We start from the raw sequence: 25,276 nt of genomic DNA on the forward strand, positions 1-25,276 counted from the left end.
TTCATCAAATGGGCTGGTTGGTGGTGTGGATGGGAAGGATGAGAATTGTGCACGAGTAAAATCACGGATCTGTAAATACCTGAAAAAATGGGACCTTGGTAAGTTGTACTTTATTACCAGTTGTTCAAAGGAGCCAAACACCCCGTCTATGAAGAGGTCTCCCACACAATGTAATCCCTTTCTGAACCAAATTTGAAAGGTTGTATCCAACAGGGAAGGTCTAAACAAAGGGTTAGAGCTAAGAGGCATAGACACCAACGACTGATTATAGCCAAAGTGTTTGCAGAATTGGGTCCATATGCGTAGGGTGCCTCTTACGAGCGGATTATCTGTATGGGCCCCCACATCCACCGGTAGAGGAGCGCACATCATGGACACTGGGGAGGCAGGTGAACATGACTGCTGTTCCATAAGGGACCAGTGTGGGCCTTCTCCCTTCATAAAGGTATCATACCAAATATTTAGTTTGTGTATGTTTGCTGCCCAGTAATAATATAAAAAATTTGGCAATGCCAGACCACCATTCGCCTTACGCCTCTCCAGTATAGCCTTGCGTACACGGGGTATAGTTTTGTTCCAAATAAAAGTGCTAATACATTTATCTAGGTCCTTAAAAAATGATTTGGGCAAGAAAATTGGGACCGTCTGAAATGGGTATAGAAACTTAAGGAGAACCATCTTGACCGAATGAATGCGACCTGCCAGGGATAATGGGAGAGCGGACCAGCGTGTAAGGTCCTTCTTAGTTTTGTCCATGATTGGTTTAAAGTTATGTTTAAACAACTTTGTAACCCCTCCTTACCTCGACTCCCAGATATGTCAGAGCCCCAGTTGTTACTCGGAAAGGGTACGAATCAAAGCACATTGCCAGTGCCTTCCTGTTAATTGGGAGTATCACACTCTGTCAGGTTGATTTTGTAACCTGAGGCTGCACCAAACTGTGAGATGGTCTCCAGGCACTCCGGAATTGTAACCTCAGGGTCAGACAGAAACAGCAAGAGATCATCAGCGTATAGCGTCACCTTGCGGACCTCAGCCCCCCTGGTAATACCCCTTATCCCACCGTGTTGTCGTAAAGCTATAGCCAGTGGTTCGATAGCTAGATCAAAAAGGAGAGGGGACAGGGAACAGCCCTGTCTCGTGCCCCTTTGCAGAGTAAAATAAGCAGAGTCGGTATTGTTAGTCCTCACTGATAGACATAATTTATAACGCTTACAATTAGCTGGTAATCATATTAAAATCATACTAAGTGTTGTTTTCCATGGTGTGACATAAGTGAAAAAATTGACAATTGTGTGAATCAGGGTAATATACATTTTCTGCAAATAATAGCTTGCTTTTTGATCAATATACCATGGCACACATATCTTTGCTTTGTCTAGTTGAACATCCTGAGGAAGAGCCATTCATCATTACAAACTTTCCTAATATGTTAAATAATACATAATATATCAATTGGTTACAGGAACCCGCATAATTAATATAGGAAATGCAAATAACCATTATCTTTTTAATGTAATCTATAAAACACTACTTGATCATTATGTTTTATTCAAAACAATAACAGGCAAACATATTAACTTAGTTGGTTTAGAGTTGAGCGGTTGAGGGGTTACCAGTGTATAATTTGTTTCCAGCCTGCTTCCCCATCTACTGTAATACAGAAGGGTGCATCTTAATTCATTTTAATCTTATTTTCAGAATTGTGTTTGTCAAATTGAGAACTGTGCATTTTATTCTGACAGCGTACAGTAGAGATACACATTGCCACATAACAATGCCCTGTTATCTGGAAGGGACAGAAGGAGAATCGATGGACTTCACAAGGCACTGCCCTCCAATGAGCAGAATGCATAAGCTTCCTGTAGCATGAGCATTCATGAGGCATTTCCTCAGCAACTCCATGAAGCAGGAGGAGCAGTCTGGAAGGGCTTTTACAAAGCTGCACAGGAGTTCAGGCCCTCAATGAAGCTACTCTAAATTGAAGAAGGATACTCTCAATTCACTTGTTGAATTGACTGAACTAGGGCTGCAATTGATGCCAATCTAACACGAGGAAGAAGTCATGGGCGACTCGAAATCAAGGGGTTGCGGTAGAAGTCCCTTTTCCCGCCTGTCTTGCTCACCAGTTTGATGTCAGTGATGGTGATGTCATGGCTGACTGCTTTGCACATGTCATAGAGGGTCAGCGCTGCCACGGAAACAGCCGTAAGCGCCTCCATCTCTACACCTGTGCGGCCCGTGGTGCAGCAGGTTGCTGTGACCAAGGCCGCACACTGGCCGTGGTCGAGGTCAAAGGTGACAGAGGCATGGTCTAAGGGGAGCGGGTGACAGAGCGGAATGAGTCCGGCGGTCTGCTTGGCCCCCATGATGCCGGCTAGCTGTGCCACGGCTAGCGCGTCGCCCTTGGCTAGCTGATTGTCGCAAAGCAAGCGGAAAGCCGTGGGCCCCAGATTAACGGTGGCGGAGGCAGTGGCGATGCGCCGTGTGGGGGCTTTCCTGCCCGTGTCCACCATGGAGGCTCGGCCCTGGGCGTCTGTGTGCGTCAGCTGGGCTGTGGACATATGGTCCATCTTGGGGGCGTCCTGGACGTTGGTGTCCGCCTCCGGGAGCTCCTGCGTCAGCTGTTGGACTTTGTCTTTGGGGTGGTCTTTGAAGGCCTTCCCGTGGCACTGCCTGATACTAGCGACCAGGGAGGGGACCAGGGTTGTGCAAAGAGCGTGAATCCCAGGGGTCCTTGTTAAGTGATTCTTTCTTAAGTGAGGACACCTGGCTTGTGTGTATCTGAGGCAGTCATTGTCTTTGTGACTCAAGACATTTGTGCATGTGATGAGGTCAGCGGTCTTAGTTTGAGAAGAGGGGATGGAGAGTTTGTCGTCACTCGCATATTCCCAGAGGGGGGCTGTTCTATAGACACTGCCACCCTCGAAAACACGACTTCTTTTTACAATATGGGACCTCTGAGGGGATCCTGGGCGGCTGGGATCAGGGGCTCCTGCTGAAACAAGGCAGTGTGAAAGGCACGGTGGGTCCTTGCTGTGCTGGACACCCTTACCACCAGAGTGGTACAGTCCAGTGGCCATCAGTGTAGTGAGGACTGCAGTATCTGGGTGATAGGAGGAGGGGGGGGATAGGACGTGGCTGTCACGGGCAGTGGGGAGGAACAGCGGCATCTGACATGTGGTGCCTGCAAGATGGGAAGAATGAGAGCTAAGACAACCAAGGAGGTGGGCAAAGCTTTTTTAAAATTTTAACTCAAAACAGCCCCAAGCATGCACTGTATGATCAAGCCTTAGTTCAAGGGGACTCGAGGCGATTTCATGAAATATAATTTTTAAAAACGCATTTTGTCATTTACAAACGTATCAGCATCAAAGGAGGAGCTGAGAGTGCACAACACCGAGAGGGGGTGAGACGAGGAGGAGAAAGGGTGAGAGGAGGAGAGGGGTGAGAGGAGGTGGAGAGGGGGTGAGAGGAGATGGAGAAAGGGTGAGAGGAGATGGAGGAGAGAGGGTGAGAGGAGGAGAGGGGGTGAAAGGAGGAGGAGAGAGGGTGAGAGGAGGAGGAGAGAGGGTGAGAGGAGGAGGAGAGAGGGTGAAAGGAGGAGGAGAGGGGGTGAGAGGAGGAGAGGGGGTGAGAGGAGGAGGAGGGAGGGTGAGAGGAGGAGGAGGAGGAGAGAGGGTGAGAGGAGGAGGAGAGAGGGTGAGAGGAGGTGGAGAGGGGGTGAGGAGGAGGAGAGAGGGTGAGAGGAGGAGGAGAGAGGGTGAGAGGAGGAGGAGGAGAGAGGGTGAGGAGGAGAGAGGGTGAGAGGAGGAGGAGAGAGGGTGAGGAGGAGAGAGGGTGAGAGGAGAAGAGAGGGTGAGAGGAGGAGGAGAGAGGGTGAGAGGAGGAGAGGGGGTGAGAGGAGGAGAGAGGGGAGGGTGAGAGGAGGTGGAGAGAGGGTGAGAGGTGGAGAGAGGGTGAGAGGAGGTTGAGAGAGGGTGAGAGGAGATGGAGAGAGGGTGAGAGGAGGAGAGGGGGGGAGAGGAGGAGAGAGGGTGAGAGGAGGTGGAGAGAGGGTGAGAGGAGGTGGAGAGAGGGTGAGAGGAGGAGGAGAGAGGGTGAGAGGAGGAGGAGAGAGGGTGAGAGGAGGAGGAGGACAGAGGGTGATAGGAGGAGGAGGAGAGAGGGTGAGAGGAGGTGGAGAGGGGGTGAGAGGAGGAGAGAGGGTGAGAGGAGGAGGTGGAAAGAGGGTGAGAGGAGGAGGAGAGAGGGCGATGGGAGGAGAGAGGGTGAGAGGAGGAGGAGGGAGGTGAGAGGAGGAGGAGGGAGGTGAGAGGAGGAGGGGAGAGGGTGAGAGGAGGAGGAGAGGGGGTGAGAGGAGGAGGAGGAGAGAGGGTGATAGGAGGAGGAGGAGAGAGGGTGATAGGAGGAGGAGAGAGGGTAAGAGGAGGAGAGGGTGAGAGGAGGAGGAGAGGGGGTGAGAGGAGGAGGAGAGAGGGTGATAGGAGGAGGAGGAGTGGGGGTGAGAGGAGGAGGATAGAGGGTGAGAGGAGGAGGAGAGGGGGTGAGAGGAGGAGGAGAGGGGGTGAGAGGAGGAGGAGAGAGGGTGAGAGGAGGAGGATGAGAGGGGGTGAGAGGAGGAGGATAGAGGGTGAGAGGAGGAGGAGAGGGGGTGAGAGGAGGAGGAGAGGGGGTGAGAGGAGGAGGAGAGGGGGTGAGAAGAGGAGGATGAGAGGGGGTGAGAGGAGAAGGAGAGAGGGTGAGAGGAGGAGGAGAGGGGGTGAGAGGAGGAGGAGAGGGGGTGAGAGGAGGAGGAGAGAGGGTGAGAGGAGGATGATGAGAGGGGGTGAGAGGAGGAGGAGGAGAGAGGGTGAGAGGAGGAGGATGAGAGGAGGAGGAGGGGGTGAGAGGAGGAGGAGGAGGGGGTGAGAGGAGGAGGATGAGAGGGGGTGAGAGGAGGAGGAGGGGGTGAGTGAGTGTTACGTACAGCCGTGTCACCCACCGATGAGGATCATGGGTCTGTTCTTCATCTGGGAGATGCTGAACATGCCTGTGGAGAGAGGGAGAGAGAGGAGGTGGAGAGAGGGAGAGGGAGAGAGAGGAGGTGGAGAGAGGGAGAGAGATTACTTTTGAAACAGGGGGCACAATCTTATGTGTTGTGTTCTGTGTAATTGTATGCTGCATGTTATGTTATATTTGCGTTGTGATGCTTCAATGTGTGCTGTCTTAACTGTTTTTTTTAACTGTCCTGCGTGTTTGCTGAAGAGTTTGTGGTGGTGATGCTTAGTTGTATGCTGTATGCTCCATAGGTATTGTGATGCTTCCATGTATGCTGTCTTTAACTGTCTTTTAACTGTCTTGCATGTTTGCTAACGAGGTCAGCCCTGCGCCCCCCTCCAGAGCTGGCCCAGGTAACGAGGTCAGCCCTGCGCCCCCCTCCAGAGCCGGCCCAGGTAACGAGATCAGGCGCTCCACCTGCGTGTTGCTTCTTCTTCCGGCCCACCGCGGCCCCAATGACTTCCAGCAGCTCCTGGTCAGAAGCCCCTGAGCGTAGACAGTCCCTCAGAGACACCTCCGAGCTCCCGAACAAACACGCCTGCGGAGGAGAGGAGGAATGAGAACAGATACGCTCTGAAAACACTTCATGATCTAATGAGAGTATGTGAGAGAAAGCTTTTTAAAGGACAGGTTCGGAATTTAGCGTTATAAGCCATGTTCTCAGGTTATTTACTATCATATACATCGGCCGATATCAAAGTTTCAGCAAACGGTGCACTCTCGAGATATAGCCCATCGCCGCTAACACACTCAATGGATCCATAGGTGCATGGACAAAATCCCTCAAAAACACCATGAACTCTCGTTTTCAAAGACAGGAAACTCCCAGAGTGGTCACTGGTGTCCGTTGATGCTCTGGCAAAAAAAATGCAGCTGCAAAGCAATCCTAGGCTTCTCAACTTGTTGTTGTTGTTGTTGTTGTTTTGTAAACCTGTGACACGGATGCAGCTCTTCTTCTTCTATTGCAGCTTCCAAACTCAGTCAAAACCTCTCAAAGCTCAAGTGGAAGTTAACAAATGTATGTACTGCAAGTTAAAATAGTTCCATGCTAAATGATCAATAAAACCCGATCGGAAGCATACTTTGTGGCGATTTTGTTTGGCAGAACATCAACGGACACCAGTGACCACTCAGTGAGTTTCCTGTCTTTGAAAACGAGAGTTTATAGTGTTTGTGAGGGATTCTGTCTATGCACCTATGGATCCATTGACTGTGTTCGCGGTGACGGGCTAGATCTCCAGAGTGCACCGTTTGATGAAACTTTGATATCAGCCGTTGTATATGATTGTAAATAACCTTTAAACATGGCTTATAACGCTAAATTCCGAACCTGTCCTTTAAGGCGCCACCATTTCGCTTGCTCATTACTAGTTAGCTACTGCCTGGTCAGACCCTCACTGACCTATTGAGCTCTGTACTTTATCATAGTGTGAAAAGAGGTTTTATATGTGCACAGAAATACACATGCATGCGCACAAACACACACACACACACACTCCTTGGACACAGCTGCAGTGTTCACCTTGAGGTTGCCGTCAGCGGTGATGCGTAGTCGGTTGCAGGAGCCACAGAAGTGGTCTGACATGGAGGTGATGAAGCCTATGTGGCCCTGGAAGCCTGGCACTTTGAATGTCTAGAGGAGGTCAAAGACAGAGAGGAGAATCAGAGTCACATTCCGTTCATTGCCAGGGAGTTTACCACATAGTAGGAGTTAGCTTCAGTCAATGGTGCATAACATGGAGACAACATTGGACAGGGTGCAAGGACAAGACGGGACAGTGCAAAACGCAAGAGCAAAATATAAATACAAACAATAATAAAGTCGGAGTCGGATAAGAGAGAGAGAGAGAGAGAGAGAGAGAGAGAGAGAGAGAGAGAGAGAGAAAAAGGTATATGGACCAGACTCACATGTAAGACCATGGTATAAAGACCGTCATGTTAGCACCCCACCAAAACCTGGCCAGGGTTTCATGATATGCGCCTCTATACATTTAAAATTCCCACCTACTGCAATCAATTCTTGCAGCTATGAGAATCTCATTACTTATGCACAGCCAAGTGATTGTCTCACTGATAGATGAACAGAGGCAACCAATCACACAGCAGGGCACAATTGACTAAATTAAATACACACCTTATTATCTGCAGAAGTGGATGACTTATCATAACATAATTGATTCTTAGTATGGATTAATACGATATTAAGATGGACAGATGGGAGGGGCCTGACCTTGGTATTAAGATGGGGAAGGACAGGTGGGAGGGGCCTTTACCTTGGTATTAATGGTGCGTTCCAGGCAACCCGTAACTCGTGTTTTTCCAACCTCCTACACGTGAAAATGCTCTGGAATGGCAGTCAAACCCGTAACTTCCCACCCGGCAACTGGGAGTACATCGATCTGTACGAGTTCACAGGTGGGAAGTTACGGGTTTGACTGCCATTCCAGAGCATTTTCACGTGTAGGAGGTCGGAAAAACACGAGTTACGGGTTGCCTGGAACGCGCCATAAGATGGGGAAGGACAGTTGGGAGGGGCCTGGCCTTGGTATTAAGATGGGGAAGGACAGGTGGGAGGGGCCTGACCTTGGTATTAAGATGGGGAAGGACAGGTGGGAGGGGCCTGACCTTGGTATTAAGATGGGGTAGGACAGGTGGGAGGGGCCTGACCTTGGCTGTTTCCGTGTGGCCGATGGGAAGCTGTTCCAGGGAGGGCCACTGCTGCCTGATGCGGTCCAGCATCTCCTGATAGCTCACCATCTTCTTGAAGTTCCACTTGTTACCTGCAGGGGGCAAATACAGTCGATCTAATGTCAGGTGCATTCATGGTGGGTTGGGCTTCACAAAGAACAGATGCGATAATGATATTTCAAACAAAAAACAGTTTGAGAACGTTCTTTTGTAGAACTTAATACGTTTTATTAGAAGATCAAGCGAAGGCCAAACTGTTAGCTTCTCACTTGGCTCAACAAGAACATGACCTTCCCTTGATGTCCATGGTTGTGAGTTCAAGCCCCGGGTAATGCAGAATAAACATGCTAATGCCTACTCAGGCATTGTACTGTTTGGATTTCAGATACATGGTCTTAAAGATATTTTTTAATTTAAGAATGTTTAAATAATTAGGGTCTGGGCAGAGACCCTCATGTATGTTTGTCATTTGTCTCCTTCTTCCTCCGCAAAACGCAATAATCATTTTTGCATAATATCAGCTGCTTTAAAAGTTGCCCGAGTTAACGTTTTTTCTTGACTAAAACCATATTATGAAAAATACTGTGTTACCTTAATAACCTTAAGATCCACGATCATGTATCAATAAACTGTATGGTTCATAAGAGTCATAAAAGATGGATTAATTTATGAGCATTGTATTTTCTGCTTAGTGATTGGACAACAGAACCAGAATGACACCAATCAAAGATCCTATTTTATTGGTCAATCATTAGATAGCATTCTATATGGAATAATAGTTAGATGTGGTCTATGTAAAGGATATATTTCAGTTTCTTATTCTTAGTCTTAGAAAGGAATTTGCCTATGTCCAGTGGATATAATTTCTACTGTGTGATTAGCCTACATATTTTCAGTTTTTAGACCTTTGTGGAATCACTTCCTGTATTTGAGTTAACGGGACCTTTATTTTGAAATGCGTGTGTAGTTGCAATCGTGCGCTGAGTTCAGCTAGAGAGAAGTATGAGAAAAAAGGATGAATGATTGCGCTCGTGTGTGAACGAGAAATCCTCTTCATATATAGTTTAGCACCCCCCGAAGAAGCATAAAGGTCAGTATTTATGGTGATATTGTGTGAATGTAGGCTACCGTGATGTTGTATATCATTTCAGTGATTGATTGTTTAGCTAGTTAGCTCTGTGTGTATGCAAGCCTGTTTTAGCTTATGTTTCGGTCGCTAGCTCACGTGTGTATGCGAATGTGTAGTATGCAAGCTAATACTTTCTTTTCTGTAATCATTACAGTTCTTACGGTGGTTTTCGTTGATTACTACGCAAAATAAATCCGTGATCATCAGTCAAGACTATTAATTCATTCGAGGGACTGCTACAGTAAGAACTTTAGTAAGAACTTTAGTAAGACCTTTAGCAAGAACTTTGCCTTCACCTGCCACAACTTGCTGCCTAAAGATGACGGCACGGATCAAAGCAGTGAGTCGCAGCATTCAACGGTGATGGTCAACAGAGCTGGTAAGACGCAGCAACACTCAAAATGGAGGGCGACAAGGAAAGGAAAGATAGCCAACAAAAGGAAATGAAAGAAAGTACAGACTTACCAAATCAAACTGAATGTGAGGAAAAATATCTTGCTGAATCTCAACAAAAAATGGATCACCCTGGATTATCATTACCACGTCATTCTGAACGTACTAGTGTGCCCACGGAGAAAATGCTAGCCTACCAAAGTGAAGAACTAAAGAAAAAGGAAAAAGGACTGCTTAGACTGTATGCTCATTGGAAAGTTGTAATCAGAACAACCAAGGACAACTTAAAGAATGACATACCAGAAAGTGAGTTGGTTAAATTAGCAGATATCATTGAAAAGGAAAGGGAAGATGTCATGAGTGTACAGTGAAATAAGGGAACGTACAGCACCAACTACTGAAATGAGGCGCAGAATCGATGCATGTGAGGCAGTATCTAAAGACATTCTGAAAATAGTCTATGATCGCATGGCAGAAGTAGATGGTGACTTTGATGCAGAGCGTGAAAGGAAACGCCTCCGTCAGCTACAAGCCCATGACTATGCCCACTCCATATACGGCACTGCCTCTCAATCTAATGCAAGCCATCATTCTGAAACACTGAGCATATCAGCAAAGAGGGCTGATGCAGCTGCAGAGCTCGCCGCTAGGAAAGCTCAATACAAACTAATGGAAGAAGAAATAGAGCAAAAAGAGAAAATAAGACAAATGGAAGGTAAGCTAGACATGCAGAGGTCTGAACTAGAGCGACTAAAGGTAAAAAGGGACCTGGAGACTGCTCGTGTCAAACTAGAGACCTATGACAGAGAAATCACAGATCAGCGATGAGCAGTTCACGGAACAAAATGACATTCAGAACACACGTGCTGTCTTTTCAGCTCGCATTCATAATTCCACCAGTCCAACTCAACAGAACATATGCGCTGTCACATCAGCGCCATCGCCATCTAGTGACATGTCCTGTTTGGCCCAAGCGATCCAAGACAGTATAGCCATAAATAGACTACCAACGCCTAACCCAGCAGTGTTTAGTGGAGACCCACTGCTTTACATAGAATGGAAGGCCGCATTCATGTCACTTGTAGACCGTAAGGGCATCCCTTCAGCAGATAAACTGTTTTACCTAAAACAATATGTCAGTGGCCCTGCTCAAAAATGCCTTGAAGGCACATTCTATCGAAGTGATGATGAGGCATACAGAGATGCGTGGGAAAAGCTCAACAAGCGCTACGGTCAGCCATTCATTGTCCAGATAGCTTTTAGGGACAAACTATCAAAATGGCCAAAAATACAGCCCAAGGATGCTGAGGGTTTAAGAGCATACTCTGACTTCCTCAATGCCTGTCTCCAAGCCATGCCTCACGTGAAAGGACTAGAAATCCTGAGTGACTGTGAAGAAAACCAGAAACTCATACAGAAAGTTCCTGATTGGCTTGCATCCCGTTGGAACCGACAGGTGACAAAGGCCCTCTTGGAAGGTAAGGACTTTCCCACTTTCAAAGAGTTTTCTGACTTTGTGTCAATAGAAGCAGAGATATCATGCAACCCAGTCACCTCCCTATATGCTCTCCACTCAAATACCGCAACTCATGAAAAAGGAAATTCAAAGGAAAGAAAGGGAAATAAAGCTAACGTCCTCAGTACTCAAACTGCTGTAAACAACGGTGCACAAGAACAGGGGAAGGGAAAGACCCCGTGCATGTGGTGTAAAGAGGAAAGCCATAGACTCCCAAAGTGCTCAGGCTTCAAGGAAAGGTCTCTGGAGGAACGGCGAGCGTATGTAAAGGACAATAAGCTGTGTTACGGATGTCTGAAACCGGGTCACAGCGCCAAGGATTGCCGCCACCGCCACGCCTGTGACACATGCAAAGGAAGGCACCCCACCTGTCTCCATAATGAGAATTACAGGAGACGTGAAGATAGAGAACGGCCTGCAGCTACTGAGGACACGGCTGCGGCTGTGAATACAGCCAATGAAACTACAACAGCCATCACACACAACGTCACCATAGGAGGCCAGTCAGGCAGCACTTCCATGATCGTACCTGTCTGGGTGTCCTCGGCCAGAAATCCATCGAAGGAACATCTTGTCAACGCATTACTAGACACTCAAAGAGACAGCACCTTCATTGACAGCGAAGTAAGCAGCAAATTACAAGTCAAAGCCTGTCCTGTCAAACTGAAACTTACCACCATGCTCGGAGAGAGTGTGATCACGAAAAGTGAAAGAGTAACTGGACTCCGTGTGAGAGGCTATCATTCCAGCGCTCACATTGATCTTCCTCCTTCGTACACAAAGAACTGTATTCCTGTGAACCGTGACCACATACCTACTCATGGGACAGCAAAACGATGGCCTCACCTGGAACCAATCGCCGACGAAATGCCGCCTCTTCTCAGCTGCGAGGTAGGACTCCTGATTGGATACAACTGTCCCAGAGCGCTAACACCAAGAAAGGTGCTAGCAGGAAAAGACAATGAGTCCTACGCCATCCTCACAGACTTAGGATGGAGCGTTGTTGGCTGCTCATCACCCTACCACGATGAAACAGAACGCAGCCTGTGTCACAGAGTCACGGTCAAGGAACTCCCTCCTGCAACGCCGAGGGATGTGATAAGCGCCTTGGAGTCAGATTTCAAGGACACCAAAGGAGATGACAAGACGGTCTCACAAGAGGATCTCATGTTCCTGAGCAAACTCAAAGAAGGAATAAGGAAAAATGACCAAGGACACTATGAGATGCCCCTCCCCTTTAAGCAACGGCCACTCCTGCCTGATAACAGGAAACTCGCTGAAATCAGGCTCAGTCATCTACAACGGAAGCTCAGCAGAGATGAAAGGTATAAGAAGGACTACACAGCATACATGGCAGAAGTCATAGAGAGAGGTGATGTCGAAGAAGTACACGACAATGGTACTTACGGTGAACGATGGTACATTCCCCATCATGGCATCTACCACTCCAAAAAGCCTGGAAAACTGCGTGTAGTGTTCGACTGCTCCGCAAGGTACAGCGGCACTAGCCTTAACGAACATCTCTCAGGACCAGACATGATGAACAACCTGACAGGCATCCTAATACGGTTCAGACAACATCCTATCGCTCTTATGTGTGACATAGAGAAAATGTTCCACCAGTTCCACGTCCAAGAGGATGACCGCAACTACCTTCGGTTCCTTTGGTGGAAGGATGGAAATACAAGCACACCACCACAGGACTATCGGATGAAGGTACATCTTTTCGGTGCGGCGTCATCCCCAGGCTGCGGGAACTATGGACTGAAATACCTGGCAAAGGAAAGCAGTCAGTCATATACAGCAGGATCCCAGTTCATTGCCAGAGATTTCTATGTGGACGATGGAGTCACAAGCACGGACACAGTGGAAAGGGCCATTCAGCTGGCACACGAGGCAAAGGATATATGCGCCAAAGGAGGTCTCCGCCTTCACAAGTTTGTATCAAACAGTCCTGCTGTCCTACAGAGTATACCCTCATCAGAGTGTGCGATAGACACAAAGACGAAGAATCTGACCTTCCAGGACACGCCACTGGAACGAGCGCTAGGGATACACTGGAACATAGTGGAAGACAGCTTCAGATTCAACAACACCTTGAAAGACCAGCCAGCGACACGTAGAGGCATACTATCCACAGTGGCCTCCATATTTGACCCTCTCGGCTTCCTTGTGCCCTACGTGCTCAATGGAAAAAGGATACTACAAGAAATGTGTCACCAAGGTACTGGGTGGGATGAACCCCTGCCAGAGGTACTGAAACCACGGTGGGAGAGCTGGCGACGTGACTTGACCAACCTAGAGAAAATCAACATCGCTCGAGTTTACGTCCCTTCCAACTTTGGAGAGGTCGTAGAAACGGAACTGCATCACTTCTCTGATGCGAGCACCAGTGGCTACGGTCAATGCTCGTACCTGAGAGTCAAGAACCAAGGAGGAGAGATTCACTGCTCTCTAGTGATAGGGAAGGCCCGTGTTTCTCCAACAAAGTTGACTACGATCCCAAGGCTTGAACTAACGGCAGCGGTGGTCTCGGTGACCATCAGCAACATGCTTAGAGAGGAGCTTGGCTATGGTGTGAGCAACGAATACTTCTGGACAGACTCTAAGGTGGTCTTGGGCTACATAAATAACGATGCATGGCACTTTCACACCTTTGTCGCCAACCGCATCCAGAAGATCCGCCAAAGCACAAACCCCCAGCAATGGCACTATGTCCCCACGGATGATAATCCAGCGGATGGAGCATCTCGTGGAAAAACAGTGAACGAACTTCTTGGATCAGACTGGTTCACGGGACCCCGCTTCCTCTGGGAAAAGGATATACCTACTCCACAAAACACAACACCAAACCTGTCCATAGGAGATCCGGAAGTCAAAAAGGCACAGACCCTACAAACGGAGACCACGGAACCGATAAGTCTCGCCGACCGTCTGTCCAAGTTCTCATCATGGTCGCGAGCCGTCAAGGCTGTGGCCCGCCTTCTGCGACGGGCTAAGAAAATCAAATCATCTGCTCTATCATCTGCTCTTTCTACAGTGTGTGAGCAGGAAAGTGCAGAATGTGTCATAATCCAAGATCTGCAAAGACAAGCATACGAGAAGGAAATCAAGATGGGGGGCAAGGGAAGTCAGCTACAACATAACAACAAACTGTACCACCTTGATGTCTTCCTAGACACAGGCGGCATCCTGAAGGTGGGAGGAAGACTCCAGCACTCGTCCCTCGCTGACTCATTCAAGCGTCCAATCGTCATCCCCAAGGAGCACCATGTGACGAGACTCATAATAGCTCACAACCACGAAAAGACAAACCATCAGGGAAAAGGCTTCACCACGAACGAAATCAGATCCAGTGGCTATTGGATACCTGGTATGAGTAGAGCAGTTGCCTCATACATCCGTCAGTGTGTGACCTGTCGTAGGCACAGAAGACCTACAGAGAACCAAAGGATGAGTGACTTACCTACAGAACGTGTAGAGCCCTCTCCGCCATTCACGTACTGTGGCATGGACTGTTTTGGTCCTTTTGTCACTACAGAGGGAAGGAAACAGCACAAACGATATGGTCTGCTCTTTACCTGTTTCAGCTCACGGGCCATTCACATCGAGATGTTAGAGGATATGTCCACCGACGCCTTCATCAACGGCCTGCGTTGCTTCATTGCTGTCCGAGGCGCAGTCCGTCAGATCCAGTGTGACCAGTGCACTAACTTTGTTGGTGCGAGGAACGAGTTCAAAGCTGCTCTACAAGAGCTCGACACACGGAGACTCAGTACGTTCCTGTCACAAAAACAGTGTGACTTTGTCATGAACGCACCTCACTCCAGTCATGCAGGAGGCGTGTGGGAACGTCAAATAAGAACCGTCCGAAGTGTCCTAAACTCCACCTTGTCACTCGCCCCTGGCCGACTCAACGATGCCTCACTAAGGACTCTACTCTATGAAGCCATGGCCATAGTAAACAGTCGACCCCTCACTGCTGAAACAGTCCTGACAGCATGGAACCTCTGACCCCCAATCATCTGATCCACATGAAGTCCAGAACTGCACTGCCTCCGCCTGGCACATTCCTAAGGGAGGACTTGTATGCAGCCAAGAGATGGCACCGTGTGCAGTATCTGGCAGAGCAGTTCTGGAGTCGCTGGAAACGAGAGTATCTCCTCAACATCATCGCAAGGCAGCGTTGGCACTCGCCAATGAGAAATCTACAAGTAGGTGATGTTGTGATGGACTCAGATGGACTGTCACCTAGAGGTGAATGGAGACTTGCAAGAGTCATAGAGACACACAGTGGTAAAGATGGACTTGTGAGGAGAGTCAAGATCTCAGTAGGAGATAAGTGTTTGAGTAAGAAAGGTGAACGGTTCAGTAAACCTTCCATATTAGAGCGTCCTGTGCAGAAGTTAGTTCTGCTATTAGAGGCTTCTTAGGCCTATAGTTGTAAAGGGGCATTGTTATTACTAATGTGAAAATTATTCTGTTATTCATTGATTGAAACTCATAATTTTGGTGGGAGTGTAAAGGATATATTTCAGTTTCTTATTCTTAGTCTTAGAAAGGAATTTGCCTATGTCCAGTGGATATAATTTCTACTGTGTGATTAGCCTACATATTTTCCGTTTTTAGACCTTTGTGGAATCACTTCCTGTATTTGAGTTAACGGGACCTTTATTTTGAAATGCGTGTGTAGTTGCAATCGCGCGCTGAGTTCAGCTAGAGAGAAGTATGAGAAAAAAGGATGAATGATTGCGCTCGTGTGTGAACGAGAAATCCTCTTCATATATAGTTTAGCACCCCCCGAAGAAGCATAAAGGTCAGTATTTATGGTGATATTGTGTGAATGTAGGCTACCGTGATGTTGTATATCATTTCAGTGATTGATTGTTTAGCTAGTTAGCTCTGTGTGTATGCAAGCCTGTTTTAGCTTATGTTTCGGTCGCTAGCTCACGTGTGTGTATGCGAATGTGTAGTATGCAAGCTAATACTTTCTTTTCTGTAATCATTACAGTTCTTACGGTGGTTTTCGTTGATTACTACGCAAAATAAATCCGTGATCATCAGTCAAGACTATTAATTCATTCGAGGGACTGCTACAGTCTACTTACCGTCAAAGGGCATGTACTCAATGAAGCGTACTTCTAGAGGTTTCTTTTCTGTGAGGGCCACAAAGTCCAGTAGTTCCTCCTCATTGAGACCCCGCATCACCACACAGTTCACCTGCAGGGGGCAGTAAGGAGCAGGCTCAAGGCTCAAGAGAGATTCTGCTATAAGTGCACTAATTCTGTGTTTTAGCACTACATGGGTCACCACAGCATAGATTTATGGGTGTCTTGGGTGAAAAATTGTTTTTAATATGTCTCGACATGAAGGTAGCATAGATTTATGGGTGTCTTAAGGTGAAAAAAAGTCCAAGATTGCACGTAATGCGCATGGAACCATGAGGTAGGCCAGCTAAGCCATCCATGCAGAACATGTGCAACAGCGCCCCCTACTGTCACACAATTTTCAGACCGCTGCTGTGGAGTTTCAAGTCCACCGTTTTTTCAAAACCCTGCGGAAGAACGCTGCCAAATGACATGACATGACCTTGTTAGTGTGTGGTCAAATCTCTGAAAAAGTGACTTTGTATGGTTGAAAAAGCAGTTGCAGCTGTGAAAAAGGAAAACTCAAATACAAAACAAAGTTTTCAGAGATTCTAATTTTATTTTCAACCTATCAAAACATTGTGCAAGCCTTCAAAACTTATTTTCAGTCTTGCAAAACCGTGTTCAAGCATTCAAACACTGACTTACAACCTTTCACATCGTTTTTTTATCAGTTTCGAATTATGGCATGATTCTAATCCCATATAAAGGCACAAGCAATTTTGAGTGTGGTGAAATGGATGTCGTTACCTTGACAGGGTTGTAGCCCATTTCGATGGCTTTGTCAATGCCCTCCATGACCTTGTGGAACCCTGATAAGAGGAAGGCAATTCATCTCACTCATTTCCCTCCAGGCTCCTCTGAGCTCCTCCATCCACCTGCACCTCCCTCCCTCCCAGGCTCCTCTGAGCTCCTCCATCCATCTGCACCTCCCTCCCTCTCAGGCTCTTGCCCCTCTGAGCTCCTCCATCCACCTGCACCTCCCTCCCTCCCTCCCTCCCAGGCTCCTCTGAGCTCCTCCATCCATCTGCACCTCCCTCCCTCCCTCCCTCCCTCCCTCCCTCCCTCCCTCCCTCCCTCCCTCCCTCCCTCCCAGGCTCCTCTGAGCTGCTCCATCCATCTGCACCTCCCTCCCTCCCAGGCTCTTGCCCCTCTGAGCTCCTCCATCCACCTGCACAAGAGGAACTTGAGGAACTACTTTTGAGTAATAGTGTTTTGTCATCATCTTTATCCCTAAATTATTCCATTTGGGGCTGTAACCCAACCTGATTATTATAAGTAATACAATTAAAATATAACAAATTAATACACTAATGGTCCATTTTCTGTATAGCTTAAGCCAGTCTTTATTGCACCTATACTGTGTACCTACCTTTCCGTCTGACGATGAACTCAAACTTAGCTGGCACCAGAGAGTCCAGACTGATGTTGAGCAGGTCCAGGCCAGCGTCTCTCAGTCTGGGCAGCTGCCTGGCCAGGTTCAGCCCATTGGTGGTCACAGCTATGGTCTTCAGACCCTGCAACTTCCTCAGCTCAGCTGGACAGTCACACACACACACACACACACACACACACACAGATACGACAGACGTTAAGGGAGACAAGCACAGGGAGCGAGAGAGAGAGAGAGGAGAGAGAGAGAAGAGAGAGAGAGGGAGAGAGAAGAGAGAGGGAGGAAGAAATAATCAGACAGTTTGCCATGGTACAATAAACAGCAGTAGGTGTTCTTCACACCTTCACTGACTGACATCAAGTAGACTTTTGTGATTTGTTTTAATCACAGATTAGTAATGAAGGTCTTTGAGCGCCTTCTTCTGCTGCACCTCAAATCCATCACGGACCCTCTCCTGGACCCCCTGCAGTTCACCTACAGAGCAAACAGGTCAGACAGTAAACATGGCCCTCCACTACATTCTACAGCATCTGGATCACGCAGGCACCTACGCCAGGATCCTGTTTGTGGATTTCAGCTCTGCTTGCAACACCATCCTCGGGTGTTGGACGGACCGCACTCACATCACGCCAAACACATGTACACATACACACACTCACACATTACACTCTGCAGACTCACTGTATAAACAGACTGCACTACCTTTTGAACATTGCTCTTCTCTTTAGCTTAACCTTTATTTGCACTAGCGTTTTGTTTTGTACTTGCCCTTTGCACTGTCCTGTCTCGTGCTGCACCCTGTCCAATGCTGTCTCGGCCGAAAGCAAATTCCTACGTTGCAAAACTGCATGGCAATAAACCGATTCTGATTCTGATTATCCCATGTCCACAAACAAGAAAAGAGAGCATTCCAAGCTTGACCTTGTTTAGTTCCACTCTACACCCATTAAGACCGCTACTTTAATGGCCTGCTTTAACATGAATGATTAGTGCCCACAGGGAAGTCAGGTGATTGCAAAGCAGGAGTGGTGGTCATTGGTATTGGTCACATGACCAGTGGTGATGCTGTGGCCATATGGATATCTTCTTCCTGCCAGAACATTGGCTTTAGACACACTGGACTGGGCAACATAGGCCCATTTCCACTGATTCTGTAAAAGTAGAAACATACTCAACCATTTCCGTTTATGAAACACTTGACAGACATAGTTCAATATATTAAATTCCATTGCCCTGTGTGGCCAGGCCCTACACACCATCTCAGCACATTAAAAATAAATCAATAATTATATTAACTGTATATTGTTAGATTTCTGATTGCATTTAATGCTCAAGCACGCTGAATTGAAGTGAACTGAATTTAGAGAAGGACAAAGAGATGGTTGGATCACAGGATCCGACATGCAGTTGAGGCGTTAAGAATTCATTCCCCCTGAAGGCATGCATGGAGACGGAGACTGCTGCACGCTTTGTTCCTCCTGAGCCACCGTAGCTCACTGGGCCTCTCAGGATATTTGTCGTCATCCGTGTCTTGCTAGTGAAATGATATTGAGAAAGTCGTCTTAAACTACTAATTCTGTCAGCATTGATGTGTGGCAATAGCTAACAAGCTTCACACCCTTTGGGCAACCATGTCATATCATTCATTTCAAAATCAAGCTGGGCTTACATGACATGTTGGGAGCCAGTGTGTGTCATCAAGGAGCAGAGAGGGAACTAGAACTCCCCAGAGCTGTTTCCCCAGCTAAAGGGGAAGAATAACAAGGCAGCACCAAGAGACGGGTTTGCCTGTCAGAACTCATCACAAGCACCAGAACAAGACTCCAACACATCCACACAAACCAATATGTTCACACACTCACATAAGCTTTGCATCAAATATTCATTGAAAAGATAAGTGGAAGAGGTGTCCTTAAGTAGTGCTTGAATACAATGCAATAAAATAGGACAGTCACAGTAGATCTCTCTCTCACACACACACCAGAACCCCCCACCCACACCCACACCCACACCCACCCACCCACACACACACACACCCACCCACACACCCACACACACACACACACACACCCACACACCAGAACCCCCCCCCCCCCCCAGGAAATAAATATGCCTGTAGAATTTCAGGAAGTAGTGGAGCTTGTGCAAAGAGCCTATTGGCTAGGTTTTCATTCACATCTCATTAAAGTCATTGGCCTATCTTAAAAGAATCATATTGCTGAAAACATATTTTAAAAAAAAATAACAATATTAAGGGTAGTGTTTCAATATCAAAGAATACATTTATTAATCAAACTGCCAATTACTTCACACTGGAGGTGGAACATTAACTTTGTTGTATATTTGCCTTGCACAATCTTACCAGGTAACAGTTATCTTAGTGGTCAGAACAGAGTCTTTAGCCTTCTTAAATGACTCAATCACACAGCACAATATACTCTGCTGACTTGCACTGAATGGATCAGCTAGGGTTGCATAATCCTGACTTTTTGATTGATTGATCATTGATTGATTTTTGATTGATTGAGGAGTTTTTGATTGATTTTGCTAGGTTACTAATCAGCCCTCTAGTTTACCATTATACACAATACACTGTATAAAACTGAATTGGAAGTGGTTAATTTATTGATGTAGAACGCTTATTTGAAAGTGAAAGTAAATTCGGGACTTAAACAGCACATACAAGCCTCTGATGATCAGCCCACACATGATTCAATCATGAAAACTGTCACACGTGTAAATCTACAAACTATCAAGAGGCAAACGTTGCTCATTTGGTCAAGGGAGGTGACACTGACTGCAATTTGCGTCATCAAGTCGCTTTTTTTAATGGCTGGAGATCTACCAGCATTGCCTCTGTGATCTACTGCTCGATCACGGTCGAGGTATTGGGCACCCCGGCAATAGATGCTACAAGCATCATGCAGAAGCACTATTGGCCTACATTTTAACATTTTATTAATTCTTACCATCCTGCAAACATGACCTGGAAGAGTGTGGGTTTGGATACAGCTGTCACAGCGTGTGCTTAGAGCCTGTGACCTTTTACAATACTCCACACGCACAGACAGTCAGATAATATTCGAGTGGCTGTCCTGATCAGACCACAACATGAGGGGCAAGGGATGGATGGATGGATGGATGGATGGATGAGAGAACCATTATTGTACAGCACCTTAGTGCAGCCTCCTTCATTCTCTCCATTCTCCACCTGCTTCACACTGTCCTTCACATCTCCTCCTCCTCCTCCAACTCCTCACCCTCTACTCACCTCCTCCTCCTCCTCCTGACCCCCTACTCACCTCCTCCTCCTCCTGACCCTCTACTCACCTCCTCCTCCTGACCCCCTACTCACCTCCTCCTCCTCCTGACCCCCTACTCACCTCCTCCTCCTCCTGACCCTCTACTCACCTCCTCCTCCTGACCCCCTACTCACCTCCTCCTCCTCCTGACCCCCTACTCACCTCCTCCTGACCCTCTCCTCACCTCCTCCTCCTGACCCCCTACTCACCACCTCCTCCTACGACCCCACCACTACGCTCCCCTCCCTGCTCCTCCTCCTCCTACTACGACCCCACCACTATGCTCCCTCCCTGCTCCTCCTCCTCCTACTACGACCCCACCTCTATGCTCCCTCCCTACTCCTCCTCCTCCTACTACGACCTCACCACTATGCTCCCTCCCTACTCCTCCTCCTACTACGACCCCACCACTATGCTCCCTCCCTACTCCTCCTCCTGACCCCCTACTCACCTCCTCCTCCCCCAACTCCTTGACCCCCTACTCACCTCCTCCTCCTACGACCCCACCACTATGCTCCCTCCCTACTCCTCCTCCTCCTGACCCCATACTCACCATTTCCTCCTCCTCCTGACCCCCTACTCACCTCCTCATCCTGACCCCCTACTCCTCCTCCTCCTCCTGACCCCCTACTCACCTCCTCCTCCTCCTGACCCCCTACTCACCTCCTCCTCCTCCTGACCCTCTACTCACCTCCTCCTCCTCCTGACCCCCTACTCACCTCCTCATCCTGACCCACAACTCACCATTTCCTCCTCCTCCTGACCCTCTACTCACCTCCTCCTCCTCCTGACCCCCTACTCACCTCCTCCTCCTCCCCCAACTCCTGACCCCCTACTTACCTCCTCCTCCTCTCCCAACTCTTGACCCCCTACTTACCTCCTCCTCCTACGACCCCACCTCTATGCTCCCTCCCTGCTCCTCCTCCTACGACCCCACCACTATGCTCCCTCCCTGCTCTTCCTCCTCCTCCTACGACCCCACCTCTATGCTCCCTCCCTGCTCTTCCTCCTCCTCCTACGACCCCACCTCTATGCTCCCTCCCTGCTCTTCCTCCTCCTCCTACGACCCCACCTCTATGCTCCCTCCCTGCTCCTCCTCCTCCTACGACCCCACCTCTATGCTCCCTCCCTGCTCCTCCCCCCTCTCACCGATGATGTCCACGACGTCGGGGCGGATGAGGGGCTCTCCCCCGGTGAGGCGGATCTTGTTCACCCCCTCCTGGACGAACAGGCGGGCCAGGGTCAGCACCTCCGGGGTGGACAGCAGCTGCCCCCGCGGGCTGAGCTTCACCCCCTCCTCGGGCATGCAGTACTGGCCTGGGGGGACAGGGACACATGGACACTCAACAAACAAGCAAACCACTCTCCTTTACTATTTAGTTATTTAGCGGACACTTTTATCCAAAGTGACTCACAACGTTTTGAGCTATTGAATGTTTTGAGTTAAGATTAAGATAAGACTTTATTGATCCCCCCAGGGGGAAATTTGTTGTTTTAGCAGCTGAAAATTCTAGAAAGGTTGGAAAGAAGAGAAACAGAGTAAAAAAAAAAAAAAAAAAAGAAGCATTGGGTACCATTTTCATAGTCACAATTTTCAATTTTCTTTGGTGTGACTCGGCCGGGGATCGAACCCCCAACCTCCCAATCTCAGGGCGGACACTCTAACCACAAGGCCACTGAGCTGGTCTAACAATATAAATGAATGAAAAAAAGCTCTCAAGCCTTGCCTGGACGCAGGACATCACAACCATTTGCTTCTTCTGAAGCAGCTGGCTTGTCATGAAATTCCGGATCCTGACCGACTGCGTAGCTCATACTGGCATCCCCTTCGTCTCGCAAGGATGTAGAAAAGCTTTGTGGACGTGCATTTAAGCTAGTTAATGTAGCTTGGCTACTAGTGACCGGTTGCCTCAGAAAATGTAACTTACGCTAGTAAATCAATATTAGTCTGTTTTGCAACCCTGTTTTAAATGTTGTCAGGTATACCACATGTTTAAAATCATATTACAGGGGATATTAATAGGGTTGAATAGCCAGTTGTAGTAAGTGTTGTGCTGTGGTAATGCAGTGAGCTCGTTTATACACCTCCCTTTCCCTCACGTGAGCGGAACTTACAGCGCAGGTTGCATTTCTCAGTGAGGGAGATGCGCAGGTAGCTGTGCCATCGACCGAAGCCATCCGTCAGGAAGGCAGAGAAGGGCAAGACGTCATCGTTCAACCTTTGCCTTCCACCTCCTTGGACAGGAAGCTCCTGGATGTGAACAATACAGAGGGAAAGACATGAGGAAGTCTGCTCAAAAAGACTGATCTACTGTAGGTCAATCAGAATCAGTTCTCTTGCCAGCTAGTTTTTCACAGACTAGGAGTTTGTTCTGGTCAGTTGGTGCATAACATTGATGGGTAAACAACTGTGCACGCGCCACTATGGCGGTCCCGGTGTTTTGGTCCAAGTTTTGTTCGTTTTTTGTGTAATTTTGTGTTTTGTGATAAAACTGTCAGTTCCTTCGCCAGAGAGGAACTTATGAACATAAGGGAATCAACCCCTGCAGATTTAATAGCCAATTTTCCTACCCTACCGCGGAAATATTGAATTGATAGGATATTGATCCTATGATGTTTTTAGTCCTTCTTACTCTGAAAATGTAATTTAATGTAATGTATTGCTTTATAAATGTTCTTAGCCGGTAGACAAACATACTCCAGGAGCTTGCTCGATCGCCTCGTTGAGAGGGGTCAGGGAAGAATTTTTACAGCTCACTTTTCTGGCCCGTGTTTTTTTTCGCGTCCCTCTGGAATATGTAGGGGTGGGACCTATGCCCACCTCCCTTGTTCTCTTTAAAGCGCATTGTGTTGCCTCTGTGTATGAAATGCGCTATACAAATAAAGCTTTGATTGATTTTATTGATTGATTGAAGGTCAGGGGTTCAAGCCCTGGTGGGGAAGATTTTTTTTGTCACTGGATGTTATAGAAGCTATGTAAAAATGTGGTTACCTGGTGGTGCTATGTCAGTTATTGAATTCATGTGCAGTAATTGGAACATTTGAAATACTCCTGTTTTGAAATTATACCTACAGTATAGGTGAGTCTCTCAACACCATTTAAGATGTAATGCATCATCCCCAACATGGGCGGCAGCAGTGAGTAGGCTAAACAAAGCGAAGAGTGCCGAATCGCCGTAGAAGAAGGCAGTCGATGCACTGTGGATATTAGCCATTTAAGTGTACAAATTTGCCTTTTAGTTGAAAGGTGGGGGGACTGCAAACTGTAGCCACCTTGGAGAAAAGGCTTTCATCTTTCTAACGATGTTTTTACTTTGGTGAGTAACGAAACGGTTTTGTCTGTAGACTTGGACGAGCGGGCCGAGGAAGCGCATTCATAGGTAAATTGCATTGATTGTAACAGGGAGTTATCTGTAGGATATCGCCCAGGACCAGGTCTAGAAGCTGCTGCTAGTTGTTGTGAGCTCATGAGCTAACTGGCTATACCGCTCTTATTGTGCTGGATTAGCATTGGAAGCATTGGAACTGATGTGTCCAGGTGACAAGACCCATCTTAATTTATCAGACATTATTTCATGTCATTTCAATTCACAGCTATTTCAGTGGCATGACTAGTTTCCGTCCTACCAGTCCTGAACAGAAACAAGCCAGCCACTCACAGAAGCCAGGCTTGACCTGGCCTGGTTAGCATAAGTCACTTGCTGTAGCTAGCTACATAAGTAATACAGCCACATTTTAGTCCATGTCTTCTGATGTTAGTAGTTACTGTTAACTGTTGTTAACCCAGCCCTTAACCCCAGTTACTACCCCCCTTCCAAAGACACATTATCAGACACCCTCATACCTGCTTGGCATGCAGTGGATCACATCACAAGAAACATCATAGCTGCCAATGTGTCAAAAGTATCCATAACCAGCGATGGTTGGACAAGTATCACACAGGATCACTATATTACAGTGAGTCAACTATGTAAATGAGGGCCAACTGTAGAGTAACGATACCGTCATTTGCGTGTCATTTTGACTGCTTATTCTTTCCTTTCTGAAAAAGACAACTTTGAATGTGTCAAAAGGCACGTGTCCTCGCATGTTAAATGGTAGCTGTAAGAGACGGACCACAGCAATGAATCTTGAACATTGGTAACCGCACTTTGTCATAGAAATGCCATACAAAATTAGCCTACCTGTAAGACGTTAGCTTCTGTTTTCGTTGTTGCGACGTTGAAGTTAGCTGCACTTGGATCTGCATGTGATAAGACTTCAAGTTCATTCTCCTTCTGCGTAGCACTGGAATAACATCGCCGCATCCTCGCTGCTGCTGTGTTTCGTGCGATTAGTTTACCAAGCTGAATTGACAAGGCCATGCAATCTCTATGTCTCTCAATAAGGTGACGGCCGCACCTGCTGCTGTGAAAAGCCATGGCGTAAATACTTCTACAAAGTCTTATCTGTGTTTACAGTAAGACACTTGGCAGCGAATAACAACTCTGGATAGATAGCATTAGCCTACGCTTTTATGCTACAGGATGCACACTGAAGGGGAGTGGGCCTATTCAGCCAATCATCTGCGACTGCGATTTAGCCTCGCGTCACCAGTCTCTCCTCGGGGCAATAGTGATCAGCTTGGTGCATTGAAGCCACCATGGGCTTTCAGGCCAGGCTCGGTAT

At 47.6% G+C, this 25,276-nt stretch overlaps 1 protein-coding gene across 3 annotated transcripts; it reads right to left on the reverse strand.

Moving 5' to 3' along the window:
- Positions 1–236: 236 nt before the first annotated feature.
- On the reverse strand, positions 237–25,127 carry mocs1 (molybdenum cofactor synthesis 1). 3 transcript variants are annotated; one of them, XM_084450795.1, is made up of 11 exons: positions 24,793–25,127; positions 22,724–22,859; positions 21,758–21,925; positions 17,286–17,450; positions 16,664–16,725; positions 15,875–15,986; positions 7,708–7,820; positions 6,563–6,673; positions 5,458–5,578; positions 4,985–5,032; positions 241–3,187 (listed from the first exon to the last, which is right to left on the reverse strand). In XM_084450795.1, exons 1-11 carry the CDS (start codon positions 25,027–25,029, stop codon positions 2,064–2,066), a joined length of 2,397 nt encoding a protein of 798 aa, XP_084306921.1. In that variant the 5' UTR covers positions 25,030–25,127; the 3' UTR covers positions 241–2,063. The 3 variants fall into 3 exon arrangements, with proteins under 3 accessions (XP_084306922.1, XP_084306921.1, XP_084306923.1); XM_084450797.1 differs by having other exon boundaries at positions 3,047–3,187; positions 4,970–5,032; XM_084450796.1 differs by lacking the exons at positions 22,724–22,859; positions 24,793–25,127 and adding an exon at positions 17,648–17,780 and having other exon boundaries at positions 237–3,187; positions 21,758–21,886.
- Between the last annotated feature and the right edge of the window lie 149 nt (positions 25,128–25,276).

This window comes from Borostomias antarcticus (assembly GCF_949987555.1).
Source record: "Borostomias antarcticus genome assembly, chromosome: 16".
Taxonomy (NCBI): Eukaryota; Metazoa; Chordata; class Actinopteri; order Stomiiformes; family Stomiidae; genus Borostomias; species Borostomias antarcticus.

What these genes read in the sequence shown, in the direction of transcription:
- mocs1 (XM_084450795.1), bottom strand. Translation starts at nt 25,029, where the DNA reads ATGGCTTTTCACAGCAGCAGGTGCGGCCGTCACCTTATTGAGAGACAT. An exon ending in TGGGCTACAACCCTGTCAAG is followed by an intron (nt 15,987 to 16,663) that starts GTAACGACATCC and finishes TGCCCCCTGCAG; the next exon opens with GTGAACTGTGTGGTGATGCG. An exon ending in CCGCTGACGGCAACCTCAAG is followed by an intron (nt 5,579 to 6,562) that starts GTGAACACTGCA and finishes TCTCCTCCGCAG; the next exon opens with GCGTGTTTGTTCGGGAGCTC.